This window comes from Chanodichthys erythropterus, chromosome 7 (genome assembly GCF_024489055.1).
Source record: "Chanodichthys erythropterus isolate Z2021 chromosome 7, ASM2448905v1, whole genome shotgun sequence".
Lineage (NCBI taxonomy): Eukaryota > Metazoa > Chordata > Actinopteri > Cypriniformes > Xenocyprididae > Chanodichthys > Chanodichthys erythropterus.
Window position 1 is genome coordinate 32,201,401 of NC_090227.1, and position 18,920 is coordinate 32,220,320.

Consider the following 18,920-nt stretch of genomic DNA (forward strand, 5'->3'; position numbering starts at 1 on the left):
TTATTTCGTTGTGTTGTGGCTTTATTTCGTTGTATTGTGGCTTTATTCTGTTGTGTTGTGGCTTTATTTTGTTGTGTTGTGGCTTTATTTCGTTGTGTTGTGGCTTTATTTCGTTGTGTTGTGGCTTTATTTCGTTGTGTTGTGCCTTTTTTTCGTTGTGTTGTGGCTTTATTTCGTTGTATTGTGGCTTTATTCTGTTGTGTTGTGGCTTTATTTTGTTGTGTTGTGGCTTTATTTCGTTGTGTTGTGGCTTTATTTCGTTGTGTTGTGGCTTTATTTCGTTGTGTTGTGCCTTTTTTTCGTTGTGTTGTGGCTTTATTTCGTTGTATTGTGGCTTTATTCTGTTGTGTTGTGGCTTTATTTTGTTGTGTTGTGGCTTTATTTCGTTGTGTTGTGGCTTTATTTCGTTGTGTTGTGGCTTTATTTCGTTGTGTTGTGCCTTTTTTTCGTTGTGTTGTGGCTTTATTTCGTTGTATTGTGGCTTTATTCTGTTGTGTTGTGGCTTTATTTTGTTGTGTTGTGGCTTTATTTTGTTGTGTTGTGGCTTTATTTAGTTGTGTTGTGGCTTTATTTCGTTGTGTTGTGGCTTTTTTTCGTTGTGTTGTGGCTTTATTTTGTTGTGTTGTGGCTTTATTTCGTTGTGTTGTGGCTTTATTTCGTTGTATTGTGGCTTTATTTCGTTGTGTTGTGGCTTTATTTCGTTGTATTGTGGCTTTATTTCGTTGTGTTGTGGCTTTTTTTCGTTGTGTTGTGGCTTTATTTCGTTGTATTGTGGCTTTATTCTGTTGTGTTGTGGCTTTATTTCGTTGTGTTGTGGCTTTATTTCGTTGTGTTGTGGCTTTATTCCGTTGTGTTGTGGCTTTATTTCGTTGTGTTGTGCCTTTTTTTCGTTGTGTTGTGGCTTTATTTCGTTGTATTGTGGCTTTATTTCGTTGTGTTGTGGCTTTTTTTCGTTGTGTTGTGGCTTTATTTCGTTGTATTGTGGCTTTATTCCGTTGTGTTGTGGCTTTATTTCGTTGTGTTGTGCCTTTTTTTCGTTGTGTTGTGGCTTTATTTCGTTGTATTGTGGCTTTATTCCGTTGTGTTGTGGCTTTATTTCGTTGTGTTGTGCCTTTTTTTCGTTGTGTTGTGGCTTTATTTCGTTGTGTTGTGGCTTTATTCCGTTGTATTGTGGCTTTATTCCGTTGTGTTGTGCCTTTTTTTCGTTGTGTTGTGGCTTTATTTCGTTGTATTGTGGCTTTATTCTGTTGTGTTGTGGCTTTATTTTGTTGTGTTGTGCCTTTTTTTCGTTGTGTTGTGGCTTTATTTCGTTGTATTGTGGCTTTATTCTGTTGTGTTGTGGCTTTATTTTGTTGTGTTGTGGCTTTATTTAGTTGTGTTGTGGCTTTATTTCGTTGTGTTGTGGCTTTTTTTCGTTGTGTTGTGGCTTTATTTTGTTGTGTTGTGGCTTTATTTCGTCGTGTTGTGGCTTTATTTCGTCGTGTTGTGGCTTTATTTTGTTGTGTTGTGGCTTTATTTCGTTGTGTTGTGGCTTTATTTCGTTGTGTTGTGGCTTTATTCCGTTGTGTTGTGGCTTTATTTCGTTGTGTTGTGCCTTTTTTTCGTTGTGTTGTGGCTTTATTTCGTTGTATTGTGGCTTTATTTCGTTGTGTTGTGGCTTTATTCCGTTGTGTTGTGGCTTTATTCCGTTGTGTTGTGCCTTTTTTTCGTTGTGTTGTGGCTTTATTTCGTTGTATTGTGGCTTTATTCTGTTGTGTTGTGGCTTTATTTTGTTGTGTTGTGGCTTTATTTTGTTGTGTTGTGGCTTTATTTAGTTGTGTTGTGGCTTTATTTCGTCGTGTTGTGGCTTTTTTTCGTTGTGTTGTGGCTTTATTTTGTTGTGTTGTGGCTTTATTTCGTCGTGTTGTGGCTTTATTTCGTCGTGTTGTGGCTTTTTTTCGTTGTGTTGTGGCTTTATTTTGTTGTGTTGTGGCTTTATTTCGTCGTGTTGTGGCTTTATTTCGTCGTGTTGTGGCTTTATTTTGTTGTGTTGTGGCTTTATTTCGTCGTGTTGTGGCTTTATTTCGTCGTGTTGTGGCTTTATTTCGTCGTGTTGTGGCTTTATTTCGTCGTGTTGTGGCTTTATTTTGTTGTGTTGTGGCTTTATTTCGTCGTGTTGTGGCTTTATTTCGTCGTGTTGTGGCTTTATTTTGTTGTGTTGTGGCTTTATTTCGTCGTGTTGTGGCTTTATTTCGTCGTGTTGTGGCTTTATTTTGTTGTGTTGTGGCTTTATTTCGTCGTGTTGTGGCTTTATTTCGTCGTGTTGTGGCTTTATTTTGTTGTGTTGTGGCTTTATTTCGTCGTGTTGTGGCTTTATTTCGTCGTGTTGTGGCTTTATTTTGTTGTGTTGTGGCTTTATTTCGTTGTGTTGCGGCTTTATTTTGTTGTGTTGTGGCTTGTTTCCTATGTGTTGTGGCTCGATTTCGTTGTGTTGTGAACTTGTGTTTGCGTTTTTAATTTCGTTGTGTTGTGCACTACTGGGCCACCGTAATACGCCAATGGAAAAATCCTATTGGGATTTTTTGCTGAGGGAACCAGGGTGATGCTAACTTCAGGTTTGGCCTGCAAAAATATGCCATCACTGTAGTGCTCAATAAATGTTAAATATATATTCAGTATGCGAACAGATGGACAAACGACAAATTTATTACCGAAATTGGTATCTATCTTACATCTTAAATTGAGTGATTTTTAAACGTTAGTCTTAAATATATTAAACATTAATGTTTCATGTTCACAAAAACAAAATAGATAATTAACAAAACCAAGTCTGAATGGAATTGGTATGATCTTTTCTGAATAAAAATGTTCTGAATAAAATTATGGCCATGTAACTTCAAAACATTATTGTATCTTAAACATTAAAGTTTACCCACCAGTTGCTGGTTCCATGCGCTGTAACTAGGTGGCGACAGTCCCAGTTGAATGATACTTGCGGCCAGAAGACCCAGCAGCAGCACTGGTGTGACAAACTTCCACATATAGTAATAGAAACGGTATGGAGTGAAACCAAGCATGTCCTTCAGATCCTCAAAGAACCTGCATGAACCCACAGAAGACAGAGAGGCATCAGTTCCACCATCACTGCAAATTAGCTTAGAGCTGCTGCTAGCTAACTTGTGTCTTGTGAAAGCAATAGATTACGCTTTTGTAATTACTTATTTTTTATGATTACTTAATTATAATTACATGTCATTATAAAGTAGTGGCCAAAAGTGATGTCCGGCTGAGAGAAAATTTACATCTTCACCCTTTATTTAAATGATTAAAAATGTGATTTTTTAAGCATAAGGCGTAGTTGTGCTTGTTGTCAATAGTTTTATTTGTGATAACACAATGAAACATGCAAAATTGTGCAGACATTACCAAGAAATTATGAACACATGCAAAACAAGAGAGAACCAATTACATATTAATAACTGATTGTTTATTCAATGAATGCTTTTTCCTGTGAGCTTTTTGTTTTTCTATGCTTTTTTTTTTTTTTAGCATAGCATAGCATAGCATAGCAAAATAAAACCTGTAGCTGTAGTTTGCCCTTTTTAGTGTGCCCACTACATTATGTAATTTAATTATAATTATAACTGCATTTATTTTTCATTGGTTAGTTTGTAACCATTACAAATTTGAATTTCAATAAATATATAGATGACAACAAATATTTTTCATATCAATATGAAGCTCAGTATTTAGTATATTAAATGTCTTAAATCAATGAGTTATTTTAAAATTTTAGTCTTAAATATTTTAAATGGTTTTACGTAAAAAGAAATACAATAAAATGAACAAAATGAAGTATGAATAAAGTCTGTACATTATGTTATCTGAGCAAAACCACAAATACATGTCCATATTTTAAACTCAAATTTTTTTTTCAAATATCTTAAGATATCTTTTTCAGATATCTTTTTTTTTTAATCTGAAAAAAAAAAAAAAAAAAAAAATCAGAAATGTGCCAATGCCACAATCAATTCAAAGTAGATTAGTATTTGCTTCTGATTTATGTGATTTAATTGGGTTGTGAAAACAATCTATGGGGTTTTGTAATTAGGCTACTTATTTTTTTTTAAGATTACATGATTATGATTACATTTTTCTTTGGGTAGTAAAAGCCCGTAACAAACTTGAATTTTAATATAATGTATGCAGTTGATAACAAAAACTCTTCATATCATTACGAAGCTCATGCCACCAGAGGGCGCTGTAAGCTCTCTAACGGAGGCTGAGAAGGTAACGTACTTGTCGGTGCCGTAGACCCAGGCCACAGCAATGTTCTCCAGAAGAACCACGATAAGCAGAGGAAGAGTGGCAGAATAGTCGTCAAACATGGCCACAAAGTAGTTCCCAGATCGCTGGACAAATATTAAACCAATACAGAAGGCAAGTACACAGCAACCAACTGTAAAGAAAGCAGAGAGCAACAATGTATGAGATTTAGCGTATTAGAAATCAATAAGTTGAACTGCCCACATGAAAAAAATACTATAGTGTTTTTGAACCATACTATAGTAAATTGTAGTATACTGAATATATTGTTGTATTTACAACACTTTGTTAATGAATGCTACAGCATACTGTACTAACTACAGGGAACTGATAAACTGTGATAAATACTGTAGTATACTTTAGTTTTTACTGTAGTGTGTACTGTAGTATAATATACCATAAGTAGAAAACTTGTTTATATTACTATAGTTGTTATGTTACCACAGCAACTATTGAATTACCACAACAAATTAATTCAAGTACATTACTATAGTATGGTTAAAAAAAAAACTAAAGTATTTACTATAAATTACTATAGTATTTTTTTCATTTGGGTGGAAATGGGAGGGGGTACGATCTTATCCACTCAGTAGTTTACGAAAGCCCTTAAGTGAAATGATTTAGGTTTAATCTGATTAAGTTTAAACAACAGCCATGCAGTATTACTGTTTAAATGGTTAAGAAATGTTTCTTTAGCACCAAAACAGCATATTAGATTGATTTCTGAATATGAATGATTTCTGTTTAAAAATTAAGCTATGCAATCAGACTAATTTACATTTTAAAATATATTAACATTATTATTTTTCATTGAGGGTGTCTGTTCGGGTCTTGACTTGCACATCACAGCATTTGATTATTGTTATTAGTTACTATAGCATGACTTGAATTATGTAGACCTTGTTTATGAAGCCTTGTTGTGATTACAGGAACAGCTAAAACCGCAATCTAATATGGCTTCAGATATTGCAGAGTCATGAGTTTTTGGCTTTGGCTGACCTGTGAGGTATTCCTTTCGTACTTTGAAGGTGTCCACAATGGGGGTGAGGATGCCCTGGATAGTCCCGAACATGCTGCCCAGTCCCAGATTGACCAACATAAGGAAGAACATGACAGACCAAAAAGGCGAGGCTGGGAAATGGGTCATGGCTTCAGTGAAGGCGATGAAGGCCAAGCCTGTGCCCTGCACTGCCTGTGAGAGAAAAGGTAAGGGTAGGATTCTAACATGCATTCAAAAACATGAACATATAAAAGCATATAAAAGACATTGTGTGATCAGTAACAACATTGATGAGTACTACTAAGTGTAAGTGTAAGATTAGGCTTGACTTGTATCATGACAGCTTGTTTTGCACAGGCAGAAAGAGTAAAGTATACTTAATCATATTTTTTTCCATTTTTAATGTCAAGGTATTAACATTAGATTAATGCTATAGTGCAGTGGCGGCTGGTGCAAAAAAATTTTGGTGGGGCACAATTAAGAAATAGAATTAATAGAAATGCAGGAATTAATAGGCTAATTGTTAAATAATCATTTAACAAGTGATATAATAATGTATCATTACTAATCTAAAACATGAAACATTCTGTATTTAAGGCATGCATAGGACTGGGATCTAAAAAAAAAAAAAAAATCTGTATTTAATTAAAAATAAAATGTATTTCATATCCTGCCCAATATTGTCCTAGAAACAATGTTCATATTGAAGGCTATAAAAACAAACATGAACTGTGTAGTATGGATCAAATAACATTAGGCCTAGGCTATATTCTAAAATTGTAACTTTACAATGTAAAATCAAAATGTTTTTTTAAAGCAGAAGTTAAATACACTCAACTAAAAAATGAAAATAAATAAAAACAAAAGAACAGACCAATTATTATTATTTTGAATACCCTACAACAGTCACTTTACACAGTTACTGCTATAGTACAAATACACTTAGTTGTATTTTCGAAATTGTACATATGGCATAATTATGTTCGCCAACAAAACCAAATTTTTAACTACAAATATTTTTAGCAAAATGTATTTTATAGATTGAACTCCGTCTGTTTGGCGCGCATGCGCGCGGCGGCGCTCGTTCACGGAAGTTTGTGCTTGCTGAAGACTCGTCCACGCCTGACTGCAAAATGGAAATATTTTCTCGACTTTCTAACATTTGCAGATGGAGAATATACCTGTGAAATGTAAATAATGGACTGAGAAAATTATTGGATGTCACTTCATCTTAAAGAAAAATATTAATGGAGGTATGTTTGTTTTCACTAATCGCTACACAAGTTAAGGTTACGTATGATGACGAAAGCACGTTAGTGCTAGCCCTCCCGGAACCCATAGAGATTGCATTGCAGTGCCTGCAGTTCGAAAAAAAAGTTCTTTGAATGGAAGTCTATGGGAGTAGTCGGGGCAAATCTCGGCCAGACTGAAATTGCCCAAAAAGAGGCGGTACTCCACAGAGCGTGACTCGATGCTGATTGGACTATATCCAGAAGCAGAACAAACAGCCTAGCAGTGACAGCTAGCGTAACTTTGGTTGATGTGATTGAAAAATTCGTCCCTTTCTCACTTTGGTGGTGCGTTGCCCTATTGCCCTAATGAAGAAACCGCCCCTGCTATAGTGATAATGTACATACATCTGTTTAATCTGTAGTGTTAAAATGCTGTATTTTGCCTCAGCATGAATGTTTTAGGGTGAGGGTTTACCTTGAAGCAAGCAGGAACTTACAAAAATAGATTTGGGTTAAACAAAACACATCAAAGATGCATGTGTAAAGAAAGAGCCTCATTTCTAGAAGGCTGCAGCCTATGACGGTACTTGAAAGTGTGTTTGTTGTTTAATCTGATTATGGCATCACCTCAACCAACATGTACCGCATTTATTTCCGTTTGTTTCATCATGCAGTGCCTCTTGATCTCCTACACACCTCCTTCCATAACAACACTAAAGTATTTCCTTTGCAGCTTCCTTTATTTTGGTCATAATCTTTTAAGCATTTATATATCCTCTGTTTATGGGTCAATTACAAATAAGGATTTCTGAGAAAAGAAAAAAATCTAATTTAAATAAATTAATTTTTAGAAAACATAATTTTTTTAAAGAATATTTTTTTTAAAAATATTATTTTTCTACAATGTATTTGAAATATACTTATATTAAATATTTGACAGCTGAAAGGTGCATTTCCTTCAGCCTAAAGGGGCTTTACATTGCTAACAGTAGAGTTTTATTTCTAAACAAACAAGTAAGCCCAGCCCAGGTGAGAAAAAGTAACACAAAAGTAACGTAACACATGACATCCCATAAAAAGTAACTAAGTAGTTACTTTTTTTAGTTCTTGTTATTATTACTTTTAAAAGTAATTTTCCCCAACACTGCTCATCATGGACCATATGGGTTATGGGTTTTAAAATGTCACATCTTGATAGAGATTGCTCACTTGTGTTGTATTAACTTTCAAAACAAATGGCTGGAGAGAGAGCGTAACCACCAGGGTTAAATTCCATGGAAAGTTTGTGTATATCAGTTGTCTCTAAGGTTTCCCCGTGGTGTATCGGTTCACTTTAAGCTCCTCCTCACCTTGTTCAGTTCCTCTTTGATGTCGCAGTTGTCTAAGCCTAGGCGTGGGTAATCGTTTTCCATCACGCCCCGGATAATGTTGGTAATTTGCTGGTAGTCCTCTGGGCTAACATGACTGAAGTTAATGTGATGTGGGATCAAGCTTGGATTGATCTCTTTGCCAAGGAAATCAATGATCTTCTTTGTGTTCCTAAGATACATTAAAGGAAGAAATTCAACTATAGGTCATTGGATCTTTATGCAGTTTTATATCATTTGTGGACTAATTTTTATTTATTAATTTTTTGAACTTGCTACTAAACTGCTCCTCATGGTTAATTTGCTTTGAACTTACATTTCTACACATTTGTCAATCATGACGTTGGCTTTGAAGCCCAGCACAGCGAACACGACTAGAGTGGCCAACACTGAGGTGAAGAAGTTAATGAAGGAGACCAGCACAGCATCGAAGTGGCAGTTGTTGTCTCGCTTGTTGTAGCTGGAGAAGGCAATAACACCACCGAAACCAAGACCCAGGGCAAAAAAGACCTGCGTGGCAGCTTCACGCCACACTTTGGGCTCCAACATGATTTCCAGCTGTAAGAAGATAGTGTAGTTTATTATTTGTCACATGCTCAATCGGGCACAGTGGTATGCTTTTAAAGGGTTATTCTTTCATTAATTATTAATTACCCTCATGTTGTTCCACACCCATTCGACCTTCGTTCATTGAACACAAATTAAGATATTTTTGATAAAATCTGATGGCTCAGTAAGGCCTCCATTGACAGCAAAATAATTAACACTTTCAAAAGGTACTAAAGACGTATTTAAAACAATTCATGTGACTACAGTGGTTCAACCTTAATGTTATGAAGCAACGAGAATACTTTTTGTGCGCCAAAAAAACAAAATAATTACTTTATTCAACAATATCTAGTGATGGGCGATTTCAAAACACTGCTTCATGAAGCTTCGAAGCTTTACAAATCTTTTGATTCAAATTGGTACAGAGCGTGTATCAAACTGCCAAAGCCACGTGATTTTAGTAAACGAGGCTTTGTTACTACATAAATGTTTCAAAACATTTTGAAATTTTAATGGTTCACGTGACTTTGGCAGTTTGATACGCACTCCGAACCACTGATTCGAAACAAAAGATTTGTTTTGAAATCGCCCATCAATAGATATTGTTGAATAAAGTCGATATTTTTTTTTTTCGGTGCACAAAAAGTATTCTTGTCACTTCATAACATTAAGGTTGAACCACTGTAGTCACATGAACTGTTTTAAATATGTTAGCTTTCTGGGCTTTGAAAGTGTTAATTATCTTGCTGTCAGTGGAGGCCTCACTGAGCCATCGGATTTTATCAAAAATATCTTAATTTGTTTTCCGAAGATGAACGAAGGTCTTACGGGTGTGGAATGACATGATGGGGAGTAATTAATGACAATTTTCATTTTTGGGTGAACTAACCCTTTAACGTGTTATATCTGAAAACATCTGAAAATATATTAATTTGCCTATGGTTAAAGTGAGAAGTCAATAATCTCAAAATGGATAAATATTTTTTTTAATCATCCTTCAATTGCTTCTTTAAACATTGGGCTGCACCACATATTTTAACATATTAAAATATTAAAGAAATACCTTGTCTTATACACTCAGTAACTCTCTAAAAGGGAAATTCTTTCATCATTTACTCACACTCATAACTTGGAACTCACACATTGCAAAACTGTAGGACTTATCCGGGTTTTTATCTAACTAAAACTAAAACTGAATAGATAATAATAGATAAATTACATTAATAGTAAAAAATAAATAAATAAATAATTAAAGTGACAACAGCACATAACTGTTTGGTTACCATTTTTCAAACATCTTTTTTTGTGTGTGTGTTTCGCAGAATAAAGAAATGCATCAATGCAAGGTCTGGAGCAAAATCAACATTTATATGTGAGTAAAAGCCTAAATTCTGGAGAGTAAATTATGACAAAATTCTCATTTTTAGAGTGAACTATCCCTTTAAATATAAATAGAAACATACTTAATCAGCTTTTTTAGCTACTGAATTGCACCCTTGATAACATAGATGTAAAATCAGCTCTAAAAAGCTTCTTCAATATATTATTTTATTTAATAAGAAAAATCAAAAATATTTCATTACCAAATCTCTTTTCCCCCCATTTCAGCAGTGCAGTGATTGTAATCGCTCTGTACTAATTACCATTTGTGTGTTAAGCAGAAGCAGTATTCTAAAGCAGAGGCAATTAATTGTGTGTTATACAAACCACCCTCTGATAAGACTCTGAAGTGACATATAACTCAACAAGGGACACATTGACAGCCCCTTGCACTGAAGAGAAATGTGACCACATCTTGTGTCTGTGTTGTGTTGTATTATGTAAAGTAGCTGGCACAGTGAGACGGTCTGCTGCATTTCAGTCTGTGCTGATGGAGGAGTTAATTCACTTCTGCCGAGTCACATCACAAATGCATGCTGGGAAATCTGGCTAGGGTATTGTTTCCATAGATACATCTACTGGACTTCACTGAACTGAGATGAGTGATACACGTGGGAATTAGTAATGGATGATTACTGTAATTCTCAATAAATTGGATTAATTGCTGCTGTGTGAACCAGAGCATGTAGAGTAAATTGGTCAAACTATTGTGGTAATGTGTTATCTGCTCACATATACACAGCGTCTTACCTTCGGGGTGAACATGTGGATGATGCCGTCTACAGAACCCTTGAGCAGGAAAGCACGAGCCAGGAAACAAATCAGCACCACATAGGGGAACAGAGAGCTGAAGTACATCACCTGCAGTCAGACATAACCAAACAGATTATCAAATAATGTCAGTGTAAAATTGCATCTCTTTTGCTATGTTAGTGTTTCTTAAAGGGTTAGTTCACCCAAAATGAAAATTATGTCATTAATTACTCAGCCTCATGTCATTCCAAACCTGTAAGACTTTGGTTCAATCTGAAAATCTGAGAGCTTTCTGTCCCTCTAGCTGCCTTTATAACTGACACTTTGATGCTTCAAAAAGTTCATAAAGAGACTGTAAAACTAATCCATATGAATTGAGTGATTTAGTCCACATTTTCTGAATTTCCAGTTGTGAAGGCTTTCTATGGAGGGACAGAATGCTGTCAGATTTCACCAAAAAGATCTTCATTTGTGTTCCAAAGATGAACCAAAGTGCAAATGATGACAGAATTTTTGTTTTTGGGTGAACTAACCCTTTAAGCTGCAGAATCATTTTCTGCACAGAGTATGCCCTCACTTGCTGACTTTGCTGACAAACTATGAGTCGACTGAATATGAAAAAAGTCGACTCATCATTGCGCCTGCTGCAGCCATGATACGGCAGCAAAGTTCCTTGATTATTACGCTGGAATGAGAGTATAGTTCCTAGCCATATCAGCCTAGAAAATCACAACTTTTCATTTTCTGTCGGTCTTAGTACACGATTTAACTACAGAAGAGTCAAGTTTTAAATAGGAAAAATATCAAAACTCTTTGGTCATTTTTAAGCGTGATGCTAACGGTCTAATCAGATTCAATGAACTATGCTAAGCTATGCTAAAAGTGGTACCGCCAGAACCAGAGATCGGCTGAATGGATTCGAAAACGGTAAAACTCAACTGTTTAACTCTAGGGGAGTTGGAAAATGAGCCTATTTTCAAAAAAAGTGGAGTGTTCCTTTAAGTTGAAGTATTACAATTACTAAAAGTAAATGAAATAAAAAATAAAGCTATATAGAAATATGTTAAAAACTAATACAAATGATACTAGAACTAAACCAAAATATTATTGAAATCTATTATTGAAACCATAAAAATAAAAGCTCATTCAAAATTCTATTAAATACTATAAAAGTATATTGATTATATACACCGATCAGGCATAACATCATTGACAAGTGAAGTGAATAACACTGATTATCTCTTCATCACAGCACCTGTTAGTGGGTGGGATATGTTAGGCAGCAAGTGAACATTTTGTCCTCAAAGTTGATGTGTTAGAAGCAGGAAAAATGGGCAAGCGTAAGGATTTGAGAGAGTTTATCAAGGCCAAATTGTGATGGCTAGACGACTGGGTCAGAGCATCTCCAAAACTGCAGTTCTTGTGGGGTGTTCCCGGTCTGCAGTGGTTAGGATCTATCAAAAGTTGTCCAAGGAAGGAACAGTGGTGAACGGGCGACAGGGTCATGGGAGGCTGAGGCTCATTGATGCACATGGGGAGCGAAGGCTGGCCCGTGTGGTCAGATCCAACAGACGAGCTGCTGTAGCTCAAATTGCTCAAAAAGTTAATGCTGGTTCTGATAGAAAGGTGTCAGCATATACAGTGCATCACAGTTTGTTGTGTATGGAGCTGCATAGTCGCAGACCAGTCAGGGTGCCCATGTTGAACCCTGTCCACCGCTGAAAGCGCCAACAATGGGCATGTGAGCATCAGAACTGGACCACGCAGCAATGGAAGAAGGTGGCCTGGTCTGATGGATAACATTTTCTTTTACATCACGTGGATGGCCGGGTGCGTGTGCGTTGCTTACCTGGGAAACACATGACACCAGGTTGCACTATGGCGGAGGTCGGCAACCCGCGGCTCTAGAGCCGCATGCGGCTCTTTAGCCCCCCCCCGGTGTCGTGCGACCAAAAGCTACAAGCTACTTTCCGTTTTGCGTTCTGACGAGATCGTCTTCAGTGTCTTCAAATCACGAACTAACATCGTGCATTACCGCCATATATTGTTATATAACGCATCTTGCGGCTTTATCAGTTAATTGGCAATTCATCGAGAAGAGATCGCCTGATGATTATGTAAGGACAAAGCATCCGTCAACTTTTTGAGAACAAAATCTTGTTATAGCTTAGTGCGCTTATCACACGGCTTATCTAATAAAATCGGTTGCTCGGATATAAGAATATTCATGCGAGAAGCGTATGATTCGCGTCTCAAAGCTTTATAACTGCATGCTGTGAGTTTGACCTGCATTTTTCTGTGTATCCAATTTAAGTTCCGGTTCGGTTTACGGTTATAATTGGAATAGAATTTCAAAAATATTGATACAAAAATTCTAATATTTTTCTAGTCTGCATTTACATTGCTTATTCTTATTCTTATTGCTGCATATTTTTGTCCCGTGTTATGGTTATGTTAGCAATTTTAAGCATGAATCCTGCATTTATATGTAGAAATCACTTCTGAAACTGCAGAGTGCAATTGGTGGTCGGTCCTCTCTTGGCATGAAAAACAAAATTTATATTAAAATTCTGAATGTATTATATATAAAGCGTGCAAAGAGAGTCAGTGTAAGATATAGGCTACATTTGAGTGTTGTATCTTTTGATATAGTTTACAAAATAAAACGGTACGCTTTGAAATCATAATTGTAGTGCGTTGCTTTGTTTTAAACATCTTACTTAAACCTTCTTCATGAACAGTTATCCAGTTATTTTTAATAAGCTATGTCATTTAAAAAAAAAAATCAAAGTAGTTTCAATGTAGCCAGCTACTTTTTGATAGTAACCTGTAGTGTAGCTAACTACTTTTTTAAAAGGGCAGCTTGACAGTAGTTTAACTACTTTAATTTATGAGTAGCTTGTAGCTTGTCAAACTACAGTTTCAGAGTAGCTTCCCCAACACTGCCTAGTGGCTCCCTGGAGCTTTTTCAAAAATGTATGAAAATGGAAAAAGATGGGGGGTGATATATATTTTTTTGTTTTTATATGGTTTCTGTAGGAGGACAAACATGACACAAACATTCTAAACGTTTTCCATTGCTGTAAAAATGTGTATAATAAATATTAAATTTCAACATTTCTGTCAACGAAGATTTGTGTCATAGAATGCGACATACGTTTCAACGCGGTGACGTCACTTTCCTGCCAAAAGCGCGCTCCCTCAGCTGGACTGAGTGGCAAAAGAACCTGCTGTGTGACTGGATTTAAACTGCGAAAACGCGAGTAAAAACAAACAAATTACACTAAAGGTTGGACTCAAAAGTGTTTCTTACAACTTGTCAAATAAACCTAATCCATGGATATTGACATGTAGCCAGGAGTCGTGTTTCCTGACATTTATATGTGCCTGATTTGATGCCGGGGAAATACATAAAGCAAATCTGCCTGTGAATATTTTATATAACTACAATATAGGTAGGTTTAAATCCGGGTAATCACTTATATCAATGTTATATATAGTACCATATTGTCCAGCCCTAAAACATATAGTTTTATAGTATAGCTTTTGTCAGTGTTTATTTTAAAACACACAATTATGCAGAATATAAGATGGAAAATATTTAATTGATGATTTGTCAACATAATATATAACAATACAATATATAGTCATAAGTCATTTTGATAGTAGGCTAATATAGCTAATATACACTTAGAGCCTGTGTTGCATTCATATAAGGCTTATACAAGGCTTTTAATTTTTTGCGGCTCCAGACAGATTTGTTTTTTGTTTTTTTTTGGTCCAATATGGCTTTTTGAACATTTTGGGTTGCCGACCCCTGCACTATGGGAAGAAGGCAAGCCGGCGGAGACAATGTGATGCTTTGGGCAGTGTTCTTCAAGGAAACCTTTGGTCCTGCCATCCATGTGGATGTTACTTTGACACATACCACCTACCTAAGCTTTGTTGCAGACCATATACACCCTTTCATGGAAACGGTATTCCCTAGTGGCTTTGGCCTCTTTCAGCAGGATAAAGCACCCTGCCACGAAGCAAAAATGGTTCAGGAATGGTTTGAGGAGCATAACAATGAGTTTGAGGTGTTGACTTGGCCTCCAAATTCCCCAGATCTCAATCCAGTCAAGCATCTGTGGGATGTGCTGAACAAACAAGTCCGATCTATGGAGGCCCCACCTTGCAACTTACAGGTCTTAAAGGATCTGCTGCTAACATCTTGGTGCCAGATACCACAGCACACCTTCAGGGGTCTAGTGGAGTCCATGCCTCGACGGGTCAGGGCTGTTTTGGCAGCAAAAGGGGGTCCAAAACAATATTAGGAAGGTGGCCCTAATGTTATGCCTAATTGGTGTATTTACAATAATACTGGTGTGACTCAGAACCTTGCGGCAATGAGAACAGTTTCTTCTCTTTATGAGTTCAGTACAATCATGAAGTCACACCCCAAACATAATTTCATAATGTTCTACTTTACAGGAATGATAATTTGGGGACTTAATGATTAATTCTTAACTTAATTCTTAAATAATATATATATATTTAATTTTATGGACATGTTTTAAATTGGTTCATATTATTAATATTTACTGTGTATTTTAGTTTTTTATGATCATGAAAACCTCCCTGAGAATGTGTGGACCATGTGTCCGATCACTCAATAGACGGTATTTTATATTTACGTTTATTTTGTAATCTTGCTTTTACTTTATAACCACAAAGCTCAAAAGGCTACTGACTCATCTCTGATTCATCAAGGGCGGACCGGACTTTAAACTTTAACTATCCCACAACTTAGAAGATTAAAAGACACTTCTCTGTGGTTCCCCAAAAGTGAAGCATCAAAAAGGTTATACAAAGATCCATTAAATAAATCTACCCTTCTTCCTGCAGACACAACTCTAATTCTACAGTACAGTATCCTCAAACACCAATAATTGTAGTTAAGTAAGGTTACTGGTTACAGTGCCACAGAACTGTGAATGGGGAAGGCGCATATAAAACCATGGCAACCGGCATTGCCATGCTTTTGTGCACACAAAATGACAAAAAAAGGAAGAAAAAAAGACTGGCAGTGTGGGATTTTTGTGTGTGTGTGTGTGTTTGTGTGTGTGTGAAATACGCTTTTGTGGGAATCTTGAATGAGAGATTGGTATTCTTTTGTGAGGTAAATCCCAGATTAGGCTTCAAAGACTGTCTTTATCCCCTTCAGAGTATAGCATATATATTCCATACTATAATATCCTTACTGACTGAGGGGCCACACTTACAGTAGAAGAGATTGCTGTCCTTTAACTGGCAATATATTGAAGCCATTTCACTGTATGTCACAATAGGGAAGAAAAGACTATTGCAACTTCCATTTCATACCAATATTAACTGCTGATCAGAAACCTCTATAGATGATGTATTGATGGGGTTAATACCCACATGACTTGAAAATCAGCTGTCTAAAGGGAACCAGGTCAAAAGTACACTGATGTCAGAGTACCACATGTGGTCTTATTCGTTTTGATGCTGCATCGCATTTCACAAAGTTATGCAGACATGAATCACATGAGAGGCCGATGGTTCTTATTGATATAGGAAGGGTCAGTGTTTGTCTCTGTGCTACTTTTAAGACATCCCTTGAGGTCTTTATTGTGTGACTAAAGGCAGACTTTCTTAGAACAAAATACAAGACACATTTCTTACCTTTCCAGAAGACTGGATACCCTTGATCATAGCAAGACACACCATGGTCCATGCAACAAACAGGCACAAAGTCATTTTCCAGTTAAGTCCTCCACTCTCAGAGATTGAATCAGAGATATCCAGGGCCACACGATACCAGTAGAATGTAGTAGCTGAACTTTTCTCACACTCTGGTTCAACATCTACACAATAACATGAAACTTATAATCTTGTAAAGCATTATAAGATTCATAAAATGTATTGTTTCTGTCTACATACAGTATGTCATATACTAAATGTATTTTAAAAATAAAAAGCATAATTTCATGGTCTTCTTACATGTATTTGTTTTGTTTTTGACCAGGGGACACTCGTGCCAAGGAAGAGGGTGCTGGAAGGACTGTGAGAAGTAGAAGAGACTCCAGCCGATGATGACATTGTAGTAAAGTGCCACAAAAAAGCACACCTGCAATAAGAGAGAATGCAGTTAACTGTATGGGCTACACACTTTACTCAGTCTACCCAAGCCTTTAAATGGTTTAATTGGTCACCTCTCCCCTGTGCAAAGACAGTGTCTGTCTTTGTTTATTTTTATATAGTGCACTTAAAATAACCTATGTCTACACGAAAGCACTGCTATTCACCAAACAGCTGGCGAAGCCGATGCCACCCAGGCGTGGACTGATGTAGTTCCACACCCCGATACTGCCCCGTCGGATGCGCTGGCCCGCTGCTAGCTCCAGGAAGAAGAGAGGAATCCCTATCGCTATCAGCAGAATGAGGTAGGGAACCAGATACGCTCCTACAAAGAGGAGAAATTATGGTTATTTATTTAGGAACCAAACTTCCACAATTTTATACACTGGACTTACAGTATGTCAGATACAGAGTATTCATGTCACAAGTGATGGTATATAAATGCAATTAAAGCAATTACCCATTGTAATCAACCATTCTTCAAGGTCAATGTTTGATCATTCTTGAACTGTGATTATTTGTGTCATATATCTCACAACATTTTATTTTACAGTTACTGTATATTTTACACTGTATTGATTGTTTTCCCCCCTTAGTTTTATGCTTATTTATTTGTCCAATTATTAGTTTGCTTGTTTGTTTTTATTTATTTCTTAACTTATTCTTATTAATTGATTAATTTTATTAATATATTTTCTTGGTTCTTGGTTTATTTATACTGCTGATTCTGTATTTTTTTTTAGTCTAATCCACTCTTATTTTGGTATTTTTTATATTGTATTTTTAATGAACTTTTATTTTAATATTTTCAGGTTTCATTTTAATTTAAGTTTTAGTAATTTAGTTTTCTTTTGTTTTATTATTATTTAGCTTAAAGTTATCTTTATTTTATTTTTAGTAATTCAACTTATTTATTACAGTTAGTAATCCAACATTTTTAATTTAAGTTTACATAAATTTTTCATCTATTATTATTAAATCTATTTTTCGATGTTAATAGTTTTAGTTAACAATAACAACATCTTGTAATTTTTGTAAAATATGAAAGAACTGATTAACTCACTGTAATTTTTTGCAAATATTTTCTCTCTTGAATTAAACTCTCATTACACAGAGCCAAATAAGGGCGTGACTGTCATTTCAAAACTGTTTAAGCATTGCCCATGGCACAGGATAGAACATTCCTTCCTTATGGGGAACAACTTTAATACAATGGCATTGCTTTGATAGTACTGTAGGTCTGTTGCTCTTTCAACATGTTGCAGTCATGTGCTTTAACACACAGGAACCTACTGAGATTCACAGACAAGTAGGATTATTTTAGACACTACCATCTGGTATATTTAGAGAAATGAATCTAATAATTGGAAACATAAACTACAGTGTCATTTACAAAAATGAAATGAGAGAGTAGGTACTGTATTTCTCAAGCTGTTCTGTAAACTGTGCTACATTTTATTTCATAACAGCTTGGTTTGTACGATCTATGTCTTCAACCTGTGTATTTTGTTGGGTGGCAACTATACAGTACAGGCTTTGGGATATCATGAAATGCCATTAACAATTTCAAGCCATTTTGTATTGATTCCCTTTGTCATTTATGCTTAATCCAATTTCTGGAGCACCTAACCCAGGCTCTACCAAAATGAAAAAACTGAGCTCCGCCACTGATTTCAGTGTTTTAACATTAAATTTATTTTGCAACCTTATTGTAGCCATCAATAGGGGTTTTTGATCTTGTGTTACCCAGGTAACTTTAAAATAGTAGAATTTCACCAAAATGATGTAATGTTTTTGCATTTCGTTTAAGGTTTGTAATGTAGGTCAGATTGGTGCGCTGTGAGACACTTGTTTAAAAATGTATGACTCTACAGGTTGTGCGTAAGATGACATCTGGCAGACTGGGGCAGCAAAACGTCATAGGTGTGTTTCTTTGAGGACAAAATATGCTGTCATTGATGGCACATACTATAGATGGTGTGGTGGTGTGCTTGCTCTGTGCTTGCTCTTGCTCAAAGACAGAGACGGCCCACACACAGTGGCCTATTTAATCTAATTACAGATCTGCACAGCAGGTCACAACACTCACTTATTATAACCTGGAAAGGAAGACACGGAAGGGTTGTGGTCATACTACAGTTTATGAAACCCAAATGGAAGACAGAAGCATTCCTTATAAAAAATGATAAC

General features: G+C 36.0%; 1 protein-coding gene across 1 annotated transcript in view; it reads right to left on the reverse strand.

Annotated features, from left to right (window-relative positions):
- slc6a15 (solute carrier family 6 member 15) overlaps positions 1–18,920 on the reverse strand; it is a 34,343-nt gene that overhangs the window by 11,052 nt on the left and 4,371 nt on the right. The window contains exons 3-11 of the mRNA XM_067389239.1: positions 16,898–17,055; positions 16,593–16,719; positions 16,275–16,456; positions 10,584–10,694; positions 8,221–8,462; positions 7,887–8,076; positions 5,305–5,497; positions 4,279–4,438; positions 2,916–3,078 (exon numbers count right to left, since the gene is read on the reverse strand). Of these exons, the coding sequence (XP_067245340.1) occupies positions 2,916–3,078; positions 4,279–4,438; positions 5,305–5,497; positions 7,887–8,076; positions 8,221–8,462; positions 10,584–10,694; positions 16,275–16,456; positions 16,593–16,719; positions 16,898–17,055 (1,526 nt within the window). The remainder of the gene's footprint in view (positions 1–2,915; positions 3,079–4,278; positions 4,439–5,304; positions 5,498–7,886; positions 8,077–8,220; positions 8,463–10,583; positions 10,695–16,274; positions 16,457–16,592; positions 16,720–16,897; positions 17,056–18,920) is intronic.